Below are 16,165 nucleotides of genomic sequence, written 5' to 3'. Positions count from 1 at the left end.
CTAAGGCTCTCATAAATCCATAATACATATTTCCTTTATGACAAAAGGGCCTTGACTTCAGAGATATTTCACAATGGTTTGAGCACTGGGTCGCATACATTACCGTTAATGAGGCTGGAGAACAATGTAAATACATCAATCTCGTCAATGTAATTATGTTCTCTCAGCCCTAGAATAAAAAAGAGAGAGATTACATGGAGCCCCTGCTGATTAAATTAATTATGCTAATAAACTGTTGGTTTCCCATAGGTATTAATGAGCTGTATATATGTAGAGAGACTACTATTCTTACTCCAGCTCCGAAATCAACCTCATAAACAGGTTTCTGAAGATGCCTATAATTCAACAGTTCATTGTTCAAATTAGATTCAACAATTTAAATATCAATACATTTTACAAGAACAAACATAGATAGATAGATAGATAGATAGATAGATAGATAGATAGATAGATAGATAGATAGATAGATAGATAGATAGATAGATAGATAGAGAAGTCTCTGTCTTTAGGTTCGTGTCTGTGATTGAGTAATATCTCTGTCTCTGGTTCAGGTCCAGTTGAGTGTGGTTTAGAGATAGTAATTCAGAGGAGTGTGAAGTGATGGATCTCTTCAGGCTTTGATTGATCTGTGGTAACATGATCAATAGTTCTGTACAGGCAACAAAATGCTGAGGGGTTTTTCCTGGCTGAGGAGCTTGCATAGTAACTTACACGATATGCTGCCATCTGGTGATCACTATACACTCTTAAAAATAAAGGTTGCAAAAGGGATATATATCAGTGAACCTTTTGTGCAATGGAAAAGTTCTATGGAACTTCATATTTTATATATTAACCTTTATTTTTTTAAAAGTTTAGGTCCCAGGAAGGAAATCAACTACATTTCATAACATCCAGGTGTTCAAAAATAGCATTGTATGTACTTTTTTTTTTTATTGCAAGACAAAAAGAAAACCACACGAAACAGCACTGCATTAACATACAATAACAAAGGAGAAAAAACAAACAAAAAACAATAACAATCAATCAGAAAGAAAAATATTGTCATAAGCCTTAATAAACTTGTTATTCTTATTGTTATCAGTGTATTTAAGAGATTTAACAATAAGCAAAATCTCTGCAAGAAAGACATCAAATCTAGGTAACGAATTGAAAAATTTGGTTTTATGAATAAAAAATTTACAATGCAAAACAAAAAAAATAACAAGATTGATAGCATGGTCACTACCAGAAAAAAATACAAAAATATGTCTTTCAATTAAAATTTTAAATCACATTTTATAAAAGAAGAAGTGAAGTGAAATACGGCCAAGTATGGTGACCCATACTTGGAATTTGTACTCTTCCTCAACTTTGCTGAATACACATGAGTTAGAGAGATCAAAAAAAGAAGCAATTTGGGAGTTCGTTGGATAAACACTGTGCAAAATCTTAAAATGTACCTCTCTGATTTTATTAGAGATGCAGAATTTTTTAGGGAGTAACCATGCCCTCTTCCAATTAATGCTGTCAAAAAAATTGATCCAGAAAAACTTACATCTAGGGGATGTATATACTGAATAATGTAACATTGGCTTTATATATCTACTGTTACATTTTTTATCAAGAAAACACACCTATAAAAATTTGGGCATAATTGTTTTCCTCTCATTAAAACATAAGTATGTTTTAAATAAATGCACAAAACATGGAGACAAACTTTTGATGACAGAACTGGTAGAGGAAAACTATACAAAGTCATAAATTCTTCATACTCCAGTATAGTACCATCATCTTTAAATAAATCCAAAACGAAGACAATACCTCTGTCATACCACTTGTCAATAAAAAGAGACTTTAAAATACTAAATAAGAATTTCTTTGTGCACATAACACAATTTCCAAGCAGGTAAAGCTTGTTGGTGAAAATTAGAGAGAGAAATTGGCAATTTAGAAGGGGTGAAATTGCATTTTAAAAGAAAATCTACGAAATACAGTATTGGGGATATAATGCCAAATTGATTTATTAACTCATTCTAAATGAACTAATTGTTTGAAATCCACCCTCAGAACGCCTGTTAGTATTGTATGTAGCTACTTCAAACTCCTGTGGGTTATATGATCATGGATGATCAGGTAATGATAATTGTTTCTCAAGACCTTTTTAAAAAAGGTGTTGTGGTTTATTACGGGGTTGATGCGTTAAAGCCACACTAGGCTAGGCTATGATTTAAGCTGAATTGACAATATCATCTGCTTTGTTCTTGAACCTGCAGCAGCCCAGTTAAACTAGATTCAGTCAGCACAAGATAATACTTAAAAGTATTTACTTTTTTTTTTTTTTTTTTTTAATCGTTAAGCGTAGGCCTATGTAAAATGTAGGCAAATATATGCGTCTCTATATGTATGTTTATACTTTGGGGACATATATAGCCTATGCTACACATTTAGAAAAATTATTATTATTTTCCAGTATTTGCATGATATCATGTAGCCTACTAAAACAGTACCCACGCAGAACGTAAAACACCATGTAACGATAATCCGCATTTCTGATGCACTCCTGTCGCTGTCTGTGGACAGGAACGTGTTCTTGTGCAAAAGGAAATGCAAAAAATCAAACAAAAGCAACGTCACTGAGACAAAGCGGCCAATCAGAGCGCAGGATTTGTCACTCGTATCCAGGAAGTGGAAGATGCGCTGAACGCACGCCCGATTTCAGTCTCAGTCAGCGTAAATTCTTCATAATCAATCACTTATTACCTCGCACAGAAGTGATGGACTGGTCAGAAGGAGACGGAGTAAGACAGAAAGTGTTTTATATTCTCTTTTGTTTCGTCGTTAAATGGATTCAGCTAACTTAGCATCTATTGCTAACTGATCACCTGTGTATACGTGCTGATCGATCAACTATTCAATTCGTACTGTACATTTTATACATCTAATTGTTTGATTAGACCACGAAAACAAGCCCGGCCATGATTATTGCTTTTAATGGGCAATAACTGACCATAAATATGGGCCAAATATTGAACATGGTTATGGGTCAGCTACAGTTTTCAGATAAATGTAAGGTTAAATTAGCATATTCAAAGTTCAAACCATCACTACAAGGGAGCAAATCAGATGTTACTAGCAACATGTAATGAACTGAACTAAATATCTGTTTTGTTTTTTAAAATATGCATTCGATATTGTTTGTTAATTTAAAAAATAATATATTTAAAATGTTTGATTATTTTAAAATAATTAAATATAATTTGGCATGAATTTTATTTTACATGGAGAGGGTCTCCCTCATGACCACTGCCATGTTGACGTCACATGACCAGCCTTGGCATGCACTTGTTACTACAACCATTACTAGTAATATGAAAAATAGCAATATGTTATCTACACACATCTGTCAGTGGATGTGTGTGTAGAAAACAAATCCAATTTATTAATTTTCAAAATCAGGTGCATTTGATGTTAACCTTAAAATTAGTCAGAAATAACTGGTGTTGTAATATTTTATAGTGCCACTCCCACGGTCACATGGGTGACAGTTGCCATGGACACGGCGGAGACCACTCCCACGGTCACGGTCATGGAGGACCTGGATTTGGCGGTTTTATGCCCGGTGGCTTCCACGGTCAGCTGGTCCCGGGACCTCTTGATCCCACGCAGCAGCCGAGGAAGGTCTCACACCCGGAGGACAGCAGTTCTTGGGATATCGTCAAAGCAACACAGTGAGACTTTTTCTCTTGATGTGCAATAAACACAATGGGACTACTCTTAATAATCAGAGCAGTTATGTTATTAAGATGCCCTGGAGATTTTGTCATAGCTGTATACTGAAAGTATTTGTGTGATTATTGGAATTATCTTAAGTGTAAATCTCACAAAATTAATGCTCGGATCACATTTCAATCCTAAAAAATAATAAATATAACTTATTTTTAGGATAATTTTTTTTTATTATCCTGACTTTGCCAATTTTGTGATTTGTGACAATGTTTGCGTGACAATTAAACAAATTCCCCCTCATTTAAAAAAGACAATTATTGTATATTTACTTTTTACTTTTTAAAAGTTTGCATAAAAATAGTATTACAAATTCTGCCATTATGTGCAAATATTGTGCAATAATGTATCTTTATAATTTAAAACATTGTTATATATGCTTACTGTTCAGAAGTTTGGGGTCAGTATGAGTTTTTAATGTTTTTGAAAGTCTCTTATGCTCATCAAGTCTGCATTTATTTGGTCAAAAATACTTTAAAAACAGTAATATATTATTATTGCAATAATTATTTAAAATAACAATTTTCTGTTTTAATATAATTTAAAATGCAATTTTAAAAGGAATTTTCTGCAGATGCTTCACAAATCATACTAATATGCTGATTTGCTGCTCAAGAAACATTTCTTATTATCATCAATAACAGTTGTGCTGCTTAATAATTTTGTCAGGATTTATTTGAAGAATAGAAAGTTCAAAAGAATAACACTTCTAACATAATCACTCTCATATAATCATACTGATCCTTAAACTTTTGAATAGTAGTGGCTGTTAATACCCCCCCCCACCACCACAGATTTTTTTTGTAATGAAATATAGATCATTAGAGTTGAAATGTGCTTTGTGCATTGACAATGCAAAAACTCATAATGGTCCTAAAAGTGTTATTGAGAGTCTTTGTGAAATTCCCTCTTAAACACTGTAGGGATGTTTCAAGCATCCAGTAAATATTTCACATATGTTCTTGATCTTACTCTGAGATCTAGCTGTTCAGTAGTGAGTAGAAACAGATCATTCATCTTCCCTTTGTACAGAAGCAGACAATACACATACACAATACTGTTGTGCTGTTGTAATATCTGGTTTTCTATTAACTCAAGCAGCGTCTATATCTGTTGTCTCACCTGCATGCTTCACACTGCTCAAATAGTTCATTTCTATTGGGCGATGCAGATCTTTTTATCACTTGTTCATGCAGAAAACCTGCATTGTATGTGGGTATACATGTTCAATCAAGTCAAATCTGATGAAGCAAAAAAAATAAACAACATCTTTCTTTCTCTTGTTTGTTTTAAATTGTAGGTTTGGTGCTCTTGAGAGGTGTAAAGAACTTATCGAGGCTGGTTATGACGTCAGGCAGCCTGACAAAGAGAATGTTACACTGCTCCATTGGGCCGCCATCAATAATCGAGCAGATATTGTTAAGTAAGATTGTGGGGTGGGGTGGGGGGGCATCCATATAAGTTATATAACTTATAAACAGTTATAAGTTTGAAATATTTAAGATTTTTAAATGTTTTTGAAATAACCTCTTATGTTCACTAAGACTGCTTTTATTTCATCATAAATAATTTAATATTTAATTTATTTCTGTGAATTTTCAGCATCATTACTCCAGTATTCAGTGTCACATGATCGTTCAGAAATCATTCTAATTTGATGGTTTTGTGCATAATTATTATTATTAGTGTGCAGTTAATAATGGTTCATCTTATTATTATCAATATTGAAAACTGTTTTTGCTGTGGAAACCGTGATGCATTTTTGTTCAGGATGATTATTGGATGAACAAAAAGTTCATTGGACAGCATTTATTTGAAATCTCAGCTTGGACGTGACAGAAATAAATGACATTTTAAAATCTATGCAAATAGAAAACAGTTATTTTTAAACTGTAATATTACTGTATTTTTGATCAAATAAATGCAGCCTTGGTGAGCATAAGAGACAAAAACTTTGAAAAAATTATTTCTCAACTTTTGGCTGCCAGTGTTGAACAGTTGCAACACTTAAATCACTTCACTTATTAAACCTATTCTTATTTGTATTTGCCTATGTTCTGCTGTGTTTCATAGATACTACATATCTAAAGGAGCCGTCATAGACCAGCTAGGCGGTGACCTGAATTCAACACCACTCCACTGGGCCATACGGTACGTTTCAGATACATACAGCAATGACCTTACATTGTAGAACATGTCCTAGTAAATGTAATGAACTGCACCTGTGTGATCTTTTAGAACTGACATCTGCATTCATACATCCACTCAAATCACCAAAACACAGTCAGTTAAAACCAGTGCAAAAATGGCTTTGAAAAATGTTGGTTCTAGCAACATTTGCTTGCAAGTGGCACTTGACCGTGTTTTATATCTGCTGATTTTGTTCCTGGTCACCCCTGAACAGACAGGGTCATTTGTCTATGGTCATTCAGCTGATGCGATATGGAGCCGATTCATCATTAGCAGATGGTGAAGGGTATCGGGCTCTCCATCTGGCTGTGATCTTCCAGCATATGCCCATCGCTGCGTACCTTATGGCCAAAGGACAGGTGTGGCACAAGCACAAAGTGACATTTTAAATAACGATGGAGGGTTTGAATACTGAGTAATGCAGTTGAATACTATTCTTGTTCCTGTGTTGTTGTAGGAAGTGGATTCGCCGGACGTAAATGGACAAACTCCACTAATGTTGGCAGCACAAAAAATCATTGGGTAAGGTGACCAATCGACTCGATCAAGCTTTGGAGTTTAGTGTTTTTTCATCTGGCAATTACTAAGTAACTATGAAACTGTTTTTTAAATTTAACATATGTAGAGATAATGGCATGTATATAAACAAATATATTTAAAAGTTCGGGTCAGTGAGGTTTTTTTTAAAAGAAGATGATAAATGTATTCAGCAAGGACTGATTAAATTGATCTGAAGTACAATAACGTTACAAATGTAACATCATGTTTCTTGAGCACTAAATCAGTATATTAGAATGATTTCTGAAAGATCATGTGACACTGAAGACTGGAGAAATGCTCCTGAAAATTCAGCTTTGCATCATGGGAATAAATTACATTTTAAAAAATTACAATAGAAAAATTGTACAATTTAAATTGTAATAATATTTTATTACTGTTTTCCTATATTTCTGATTAAATAAATGCAGCCTTGGTGAGCATAAATAAGAGACTTCTTTGAAAAATATTAAAATTGTCTCACTAACTCCAAACGTTTGAACAGTATGTGTGAATTTTATATCTGGAATTTCTCATTTATAGCCAATGTTTTATCTTGTACTGAGTATTTATTTTGGAATCTTTACTCAAAACGTCTAGCTCAGATATCGAAAGTATTGCAGATTTGAGTCATTTTGGAAGCTGTGGTTAGGCACTTTCCTGTCCTGATATTTTTCTCTTCTCACACCTTGTCGTTTTGGTTTTTTGAAACAGACCTGAGCCCACAAACTTCCTGATAAAGTGCAATGCTTCAGTGAATGCGGTTGATAAAGTGAACAGAAACTCACCTCTGCACTGCGCTGTGCTGGCCGGCAACGTTGATGCGGTCCACATCCTGCTAGAGGCTGGAGCCAGCATCGACCTAGATAATGCCAATGTAAGTGGGCACATAAGCCCTTAAAGTGCCCCTCTTATGGGTAATGAAATGTTCATATTTTGGTTTTGTGAGTCCCCAACAACAGGTTGACATGCTTGCAAGGTCAAAAGAACACTTTCATTGTCTTATAATATGCATTTCAATTCATTTTCCAAACCCCTCCTTTGCGTGACGCTAATCTGCGGTGATTGGTTTCATTTTCATTTCATCATGCCTGTAATGCCTGATAAAGCAGCGTTTGTGAGCGCTATTTTTACCGCTCGGCACCTAGTGGCAAAGAATGAATTAGCATTTTCATTCAGACCAACAAGTGGGCGGGCAATATGCTAATGTTTCATGTTGATGTCAACATGAAACGGCTTGGGATTCGTTTTAAAAACGACTCGTTTCAATGATTCAGAGTCGACTCTTTCTCTTGAGAGACAATAACTTCATACACGGTGTACTTTCAGATTTAAAACTTTGCAGGATGTTTTCATTCACTTATGTGTTACTCACTGCATGAAAGGTTGTTTTCATTGTGTTCACACGCTCAATAGATACTTTTTCAGTACGTACTTTTTGAAAGTGCTCACGTTCATTCCACATGAATTTAAACATCTTATTGCTTGCTATTACATGTCCAGTCACTAATTTCAAAGCCGAAGTGATGCAGTTTAAACCGGCGGAACAAAAGAGTAGTGTTTCTCCATAGCTGTAAAACTGGTTCCAAAGCAATGCTCTTCACTCACCTGGCCACTCAGTTTGAAAATTGACCTTTACCTTGTGTCCTTTTTAACTGATGTTTTTGTGTAATTTTTAGGGTCACACTCCCATTGACCTGGCACACCAGGTGCACAGCCCTCTGCTCATTCACATGCTCAGTGTGGTGAAGACAGAACGAATGAAAGCCAACTCCACGTGTCTCAAACTGCTCAACAGATACAAGGTACACTCATGCTCAGACACACTCAGGTCAGATTAGAAAAAAGATTTCCTTTGTAATGTGGATTTAATGCACTAAAATCTGGAGTATTGTTCAGATAATTCAGTTATTTTGAATTTGAACAAACCTCTAATTTAACCTTATGAATGAATGAAGAAAATAAATAACCTTTTCTTAAGAAACTGAAATGGGAAACAATAATAGTAAAAATGGTGTTTCATTGCATATGAATCCCAGTTTTAATGGTTGGATTTGTAACAATTGTTCCAGGCCAACTCATAAACACAGACACACACACACACCGCTCTCACTAACCTTATTAAAGAAGATGTGAGGCGAGTACTTGAAATCCCAGGGCTGTATTTAACCTTGAATTAAGCTTTCAGAAACAAAAGCAGCCAATTTCTCACATAATGTGTGTTTGGCCCTGGAGAATTCTCCATTTTAAGGCTTTTATTAAACAAGAAAATAACATTCCACTTATTCTCTGACCCACATTCCTCTGCTGTAACCCTGATTTTTTTATCGCAGTTGAAAAGACTTCATTATTCAGACTGTGAGTGTGTGACTGTGTGTTTCAGGTCTGTCTGCTGTGTGTGTTCTGTGGTGTTGTGGTCGGAGCCATCGGTTCCATATTAGACATGAAGACGGAGTCATGGTTACTGAAGGGTGTGCTGCTGGCCTGCGTCATAGCTGTGATCAACCTCACTTCAAGGTTTAAGCATCAACAAACTTCAAACAAACTTTAAGCATTGACTTCACTGACTTGTTGTACATATGGATTTAAAAGGCCCTGTTTCCACTATCACTCTTATCATTTTTACAATAAATGTATTCTTTTGTATATTATACATAAAATATAACATTTGCAACAAACTATGTACACTATATTGCACTAAGAAATCAAGAAACAAATTTTATTTTGGTAATCTGATAAAAGAATAATATATTGTATTATGTATGCATGTGTGTATATATTTATATAATAGTATAGTATAATAGTAAAACAAAAACATTAAAACCAGTACAACAAAATAAATATTATAGATAGATAGATAGATGTAGATTTTGTTGTACTGATTTTAAATTGCTCTGATTTTAGTGTATTTTTACATATATTACATTTATTTTTTATAATTTCAGATTTTTAAACAAATAATTCTGAATACTGCACATTCTACACACTGCACAAAAAAATATTTATAGATAATGTAGATTTTGTTGTACCGTTGTATCTATCTATAGATAGATGTTGTATATAGATAGATAGATAATGTAGATTTTTTGTTTTTTAATGATTTTTAATGATACTGATTTTAGTATATTTTTACATTTAAATATAAATATTTATTTATTTTTTAAAGAGACAGATCATGGCAGTATATCTTGGTATGAAGGGCTTGATATAATTTGCAGTGCCATTGCACAATGCAAATCTGTCAACAGAATAACTGTGTGCAATAATATTGAATTCCTCACGAGGGCGCTGTAAGCTCAGTAAAACATCTCTGTTTAGCCCAGTGGGTTTCAGTCCTGGTCCTGGAGACCCACCACTCTATTGTATGTCTCTCAGGTAAGAGCGGTGGGTCCCCAGGACTAAAAAAACAGTGGTTTAGCCTGAAAGAGCCATTTAAATATCTACGGTACACAGGCAGAGTAAGAGGTTAGAACAGAAATATAGAATTTGGAAGAAGAGCTGTTGTTCCCAGTATTGAAAGTGTCCTAACAATGCTATCCCATTCGTGTGGCTTGTTTCTGTAGGCAGTTGGCGACTGTGGCGGTCCGGTCTTTGATTCCCTCCACAGGTCTCATGGCTTCTGTCTTCTGGATGGTGGTCACCTGGGGCTTGTGGTTTCTGCCTGATATCCTTGTATAATACCCAGACATTTGAAACTGATCATAACTTTCATGCAGATGTGTTTATATCTGTCAGGATGGGTTTTATATATCCACCTCATGTTCAATCCAGAGTTATTATAGTTGTATGTGTTTAGTGTTTGTAAATACCTTAACATGCATCGTTCACATGACCCGAGCGCTACGGTTCAGATGCTCTTCACTATCAACATCACAGCCTTACTGTATTACTACCTCCGCTCCTGCAGGACAGACCCTGGCATCGTCAAGGCAACCGAGGAGGAGAAGAAGAAGGTAAAGCTCTGGATGTGATTGGCTGGCATGGTGCCGCTGTCTTATTGATTAATACATGTACCAGTTACTTGTGGTGAGATTCTGACCGGATGCTGCTTCTGTGAGATTCTTGAATCAACTTTAGAAAACTGCAAACTTGTAACTCAAACTACATGTATCAGTGCTTATATAATATTATTTTATGAGATACAGTATATGAGGTGAATGTAAAAGCCTGTCACTTTTTTTAAGTAGAATTTTTATAACTTTTTTTTCTTTCGATTTTGGTGCAGGCATGACACAGGCATGTTCCTAAAAATAGGCTTTGTTTTCTTATATATATATATATATATATATATATAGTGCCCTCCAAAAGTACTGGAACAGTAAAGACAAAATTGCTCTGTTGGCTGTGGAGTCAAGGCATTTACAGATATGACTAAAAGATGAATATGAGACACAACTACAGAATGTCACATTTTATTATTGGGCGATTCAACACATAGATGTTTTACCAGCTAAGAAGTTCAGCACTTTTAGAGTTTCATCCCTCTATCTGATGTGAGCATAAGTATTGGAACAGTTGCCTCACAGGCCTTTCTAAGTGATCAGCTGTGTCCTGTTGCATTAATTCTTCAGATATTAAAAGCAGGGAATGTGTCGTATCAGTTATATCCATTACTTCTGTATTCTGAATCTTGCATTCGATGATGACACACACAAACCAGGATGAAGATGAGGGAGCTGACTTTGAGAGAAAAGCAAGCAATTTGGATGCTAAAAGAAAAGAGGAAGTCAATTAGAGCTATAGCAAAAACAAAGGGCATGGAGAAAACAAGAGTTTGGAAACCACCAGCGACACCAGCAACCAACAAATAAACCCTAAAAGATGTGTCTAAAATCACCAACAACTTCCAGAAAGCTGGGGTGATGCTCTTACAATCTACTGTCCTCAGGAGACTTTGACACAGAATTACAGATGCTACACAGCAAGATGCAAACCTCTGACCAGCACCAAAAATAGAAAGCCAAGATTAAAGTTTGCAAAAAAGCACAAAGGTGAGCCAGAAGAGTTTTGGAACTGTGTTTATGGACCGATGAGACAAAGATGAGCCTTTATCTAAGTAATAATGTGGAGAAAAAAAGGGAACTGCAATGATCCCAAGCATACAGCCTCATCTGTAAAGCATGGTGGAGGTGGTGTTATGGCATGGGCATGCATGGCTGTCTCTGGAACAGGCCCTCTCAACTTTACTGATGACTTAATGTATGATGACAGTAGCAGAATGAATTTGGAAGGGTACAAAACCATCTTGCCTACCAATATTCAAGAAAATCTGATTGAACATGAATTTCACCAGCTGGAGAGGAGAGGAAAGGCAGAAACTCCCCAAAGGCTGGGAAAAGTATTTCAAAGGATGAGACCAAGAGTCTGGTGATGTCTATGGGTCACAGACTCACTGCTGTGATTGTGCGCAAGTGATCTTCAATCTTTACATCTTTTATATCTACCTTATGTTCAACTGTCCCAATATTTATGCTCACATCAATGAGTGGGATGAACTCTAAAAGTGCTGTTCTTTTTTATTTGGTAAAACATGTATGTGTTGAAACGGCTAATAATAAAATGTGACATTCTGAAGTTTTGTCTCGTATTAATCTTTTAATCATATTTGCAAATGTCTTGACTCCACAGCCAACAGAGCAATTTTGTCTTTACTGTTCCAATACTTATGGAGGGCACTGTATATATGTACATTCTTAATTAATCTATTTATTTATTTATAGAAGCAACTCAAAAAATAATAAAGGAAATGATAATAAGAATAATTAAAAGATAACAAATAAATTTAGCATAAATTAAAATCAGCAAAAAATATCCATTAATAATGCACATAGCATAAATTAAAATCAATACAGCAAATCTAGATATGTATGAATAACATATGATATTTATTTATACATATTATTTTGTATAGTTTGTGCAGTACTGATTTTCATTTATTTGGATTTTTTTAAAGAACTAAAAATGTAAATTTAAATAAGCATATGGAAATAGTTTTTTTTTTTATATATATATGTTTAAATAAAAATTTTTTTAATATTCTTGCTCTTTATATGTGCTTGTTGTGATAAGCGTTTTCTGATTTATATTGACCATTTTAATTGGAGGAGTCGGTTGCCTTGTTTGACTTAATGATTCCTTTAGGTTCTTATAGTCTTTCTAGTCTCTTGGATGACTTTAACAGGTTCATCTGTCTCTCTGTAGAATATTGTGGTTCTGGCAGAGGCAGGCTGTCTGGATCCCAGGATATTTTGTACTTCATGTATGGTAAGTTATTATCTCTTTTCAGCGACAAGATAGAGAGGGCAAATGATGAAAAGAAAACTGGATTGGGAAATGATGCTAGATAAATTTAGACTTGTTACCTTCTCAAAGCATTATGACAGAATGAGTCCAAGCATGAGCGCTAACCACAAGGCCATGGTTTGGAAATCTGTGTGGTTTTACCGTAGTACTGACAGGAACATATATTGTAAACCTTCTTCAGAGTTTCCTATAGAGCTTAAAAAACTTATTTTTGCAGATGAGGAAGCCAATGAGAGCAAATCACTGCTTTTCCTGTAACGCTTGTGTCGCTAAACAAGACCACCACTCCATTTGGATCAATGGCTGCATAGGTAACATGCACATACTAGGATGTTTTATAGCACGGACTTCCTTTTCTCTCATTTTTTGCTCTCATTATGAGTCGCTCATGCTAACCTCCTTTTACAGGGGCCAGAAATCACCCATATTTTGTGCTTTTCCTGGTTGCTCTTAATTTCCTGTGCATATGGATGTTCTACGGCAGTATCACATGTAAGTGACCACTTGAACTCGAATGTACACTACCATCCAAAAGCTTGTGGTCAGTACAATTTTTGTTTTTGAATGAAGTCTCTCATGCTCACCAAGATTGCATTTTATTTTATGAAATAATATTGTGAAATATTGTTACAATTTAAAATAACTGTTTTCTGTTTTAATATATTTTAAAGCTGAATTTTCAGCATCATACTCCTGTCTTCAGTGTCACATGATCCTCATAAATAAAAAATAAAAAATCTCCTTATTATCAATGTTGCTTAGTTTTGTGGAAACCATCTCTGATGAATGGAAAGTTCCCAAATGAATAGTTGATGTCTGTAAAATACTACATCTTGCATTTTCAGTCTCCAGAAGAAAATGTTGATTTAAAAAGTGTGTGTGTGTGTGTGTGTTTTCTGTGTGTAGACTGGTCCAAACACTGCCCGCCACACTACACAGAGAAGGGCGTCTGGGGGGTGGTGACCGCTCTGACGGGCTGCTCTCCCTGGGTGCTCTACATCTTCTGCTTTGCTTTCTTAAACGCTTCCTGGGCCTCCATCCTGCTTTTGGTGCAGCTCTACCAGGTGAATGACATGATGTGCTATAAACTGTCAAACATCCCAGCTAGATATCAGCACTTCTGGCCAAATACTGTATGTTAGGACATGACAACCAGAGTGAACAGCTGTCATTATTTTTGTGCTATGGCTGATGACAGATATAATGGCATTTCTTCACTCCTTTGCCTAGAATTTTCCATAACATGAAATCAATCATGTTTGAATAATTATGATATGTAGGTAGTACATAGAAATCTAGTATGCTTTTTGAATTATGCCTTGATATTTTATTTTCCTAATATCAACTTAATCAGACCAATACTTGTAATAAAGAAAAAAGAAAAACAAAAGTATTAGTCATCAATATCTTGCAGCCTCTTTCTACAAAAATATAACCGCAGCTTGAACAAAGAGCAAACACTGATAAGCGGTCTTATGAAATTATATTAAAATTATTAACTAACACTAAAAATATAATAAAGCTGAAATATAATATAAATATTAAATGAAATTTTAAACAAATATTATAAGTTAATAGAAAATATAAAAAATAAAAAGCACAAAATTACAAAAGCGCGTAAAAAATAGCTCAAACTTGATGAAAACTGAAATTTTAAAATAAAAGCAAATTCAAAACATTAAATACAATAATAGTATGTAAATAATACTAATATAACACTAAATGTTTTTTTTTTATTTTTTTTAAAGAGTAGTGCAAGTTTTAAATTAAAATGAAGTTTAAAAAAAGTATTTTAAAATGTGTAAATAATGACCTTCTCGTATGTCTGTAGTGTTTTAGCAGGAGATTGAATTTCTCACATGATTAACAAAGAGGCATTAGGAACATGTTCTCCCACTAGCATAATAATGCCCTGACTTCCTGTATGGAGTTTGAACGGGTCAATAGTGGAAAGTGTTAAAGTGGAGATGATTTCACACAAATTCATGCACAGACTCTCTTCATGGTTTGCTTTGTTTCCTCACAGATCGCGTTTCTCGGGCTGACTTCGGCCGAGAGAGCGAACCTGATGCACAGACAGAGAAAACTTCCTCAAGCCTTCTCTCTCAGACAAAACCCATTCAAGTGAGGACGTCTTCATTAGTATAGGGTTGATAACACTCATAAAGTTCTTATTTTTAATGGTGTTCCTTCTCTCACAGTCTTGGAGTGGTGAGGAACCTGGTGAACTTCTTCCAGTGGCGGTGCTGTGGTCTCTGTAAGCCAATGGTGCTGGACTGGACTCAGCAGTATCCCATGGGTCTCAGCAGAGACCATCCCATGTTCAGCGGCCCCGATGCTGTTTGACCACTCAGTCGCCCACTCAGGGAGAGCGACGTCCCCAGTTCTGGAGCCATTGGTTTGATATTAATGCCTTTATAATGATGGAAATGAAGAACAGACTGAATGCTAATTTGGATCATCATCATTTGTTCTATTTGCAAGAACATCCACCTTTTGTATTTGAGGGAAATATAGTATATGTGATGTGCGTTCAAGGTTAGATTTTGCCTTACAGTTTAAGTTGTACATAAGGATGAATGCATGTTTGTAAATACACTGATCTATTTTGATCAGAAATATTTTGTAAGGTACAGTAAGATCACCTGTTGGTTTTTACTCCAAGTCCTTTTACAGGAAGTGACCACTATATGTATGCTCTTTGTGAAAAGATTTGGAAATCAGAGCAATTTCTACAAAAAATTGAGAAATTTCGAGAACCGTACATCCCTTGATGAGGCAAAACGCATTTGAAATAACTTTACGCTACGATCGGATGCATTATACGTGCAAGACGAATCGTATAATTTAATATATTTTAGTAGCTATTAGTATCATGTTACCTTTAATCAGTAATGTTTTCAAAGGCAGTTGGTCTTTTATTTATGCCTTTAATAACCACTGTGTAGTACAGGGCTGTGCCTGATAGTATCAGCTCGCTCTTTACTCCAGTTCTCAGTTCTGTTCATTATACTTTATTACGCAGTATGTCATAATAAGGGAAAAGTGCTGTTCTTGAATCCTGCTCTGTGCTTTGGAATAAATCAGACCACTTTTGTAATTCGCTGGTCAGAGTGTTTCTCCAGGTAAAGGTATATTTGTTGCTGATCTAACAACCACAACAACTACAACAACAAAAAAGCCAATTATTATTTAGTAACTTGCATTACAGCCACTATTAGCTAGTAGTGAAGGAGTTTTGGAGATATATAAATATGTATATAAAAAGTATAAATTTATAGTTTTTGAAATAAGTCTCTTACACTTAGAAGTGCTGCAACTTGATCAGAAATACAGTAAAAACTATTAAATATTACTTCAATTTATAATA

General features: G+C 35.0%; 1 protein-coding gene across 1 annotated transcript; it reads left to right on the top strand.

Moving 5' to 3' along the window:
* The first annotated feature begins 2,649 nt into the window (after positions 1-2,649).
* zdhhc13 (zDHHC palmitoyltransferase 13) lies at positions 2,650-16,161 on the top strand. The gene is made up of 17 exons (XM_079439851.1): positions 2,650-2,780; positions 3,499-3,710; positions 5,066-5,188; positions 5,839-5,916; positions 6,170-6,314; positions 6,413-6,477; positions 7,207-7,369; positions 8,172-8,297; positions 8,876-9,009; positions 10,056-10,156; positions 10,321-10,445; positions 12,694-12,756; positions 13,013-13,106; positions 13,204-13,287; positions 13,702-13,859; positions 14,822-14,919; positions 14,997-16,161. Exons 1-17 carry the CDS (start codon positions 2,757-2,759, stop codon positions 15,139-15,141), a joined length of 1,938 nt encoding a protein of 645 aa, XP_079295977.1. The 5' UTR covers positions 2,650-2,756; the 3' UTR covers positions 15,142-16,161.
* Positions 16,162-16,165: the final 4 nt, after the last annotated feature.

Source organism: Barbus barbus, assembly GCF_936440315.1.
Source record: "Barbus barbus genome assembly, chromosome: 2".
Lineage (NCBI taxonomy): Eukaryota > Metazoa > Chordata > Actinopteri > Cypriniformes > Cyprinidae > Barbus > Barbus barbus.
The sequence above is the reverse complement of the archived record's forward strand: the minus strand, read 5'-3'. Positions and strand labels throughout refer to the sequence as shown.

Bases quoted from the DNA above. Each gene is read 5' to 3' on its own strand.
- zdhhc13 (XM_079439851.1), top strand. From the start codon at position 2,757: ATGGACTGGTCAGAAGGAGACGGA. The intron at 8,298-8,875 runs GTACACTCATGC...TGTGTGTTTCAG, and splicing joins AACTGCTCAACAGATACAAG to GTCTGTCTGCTGTGTGTGTT. The intron at 10,157-10,320 runs ATATCCTTGTAT...TGCATCGTTCAC, and splicing joins GGGCTTGTGGTTTCTGCCTG to ATGACCCGAGCGCTACGGTT.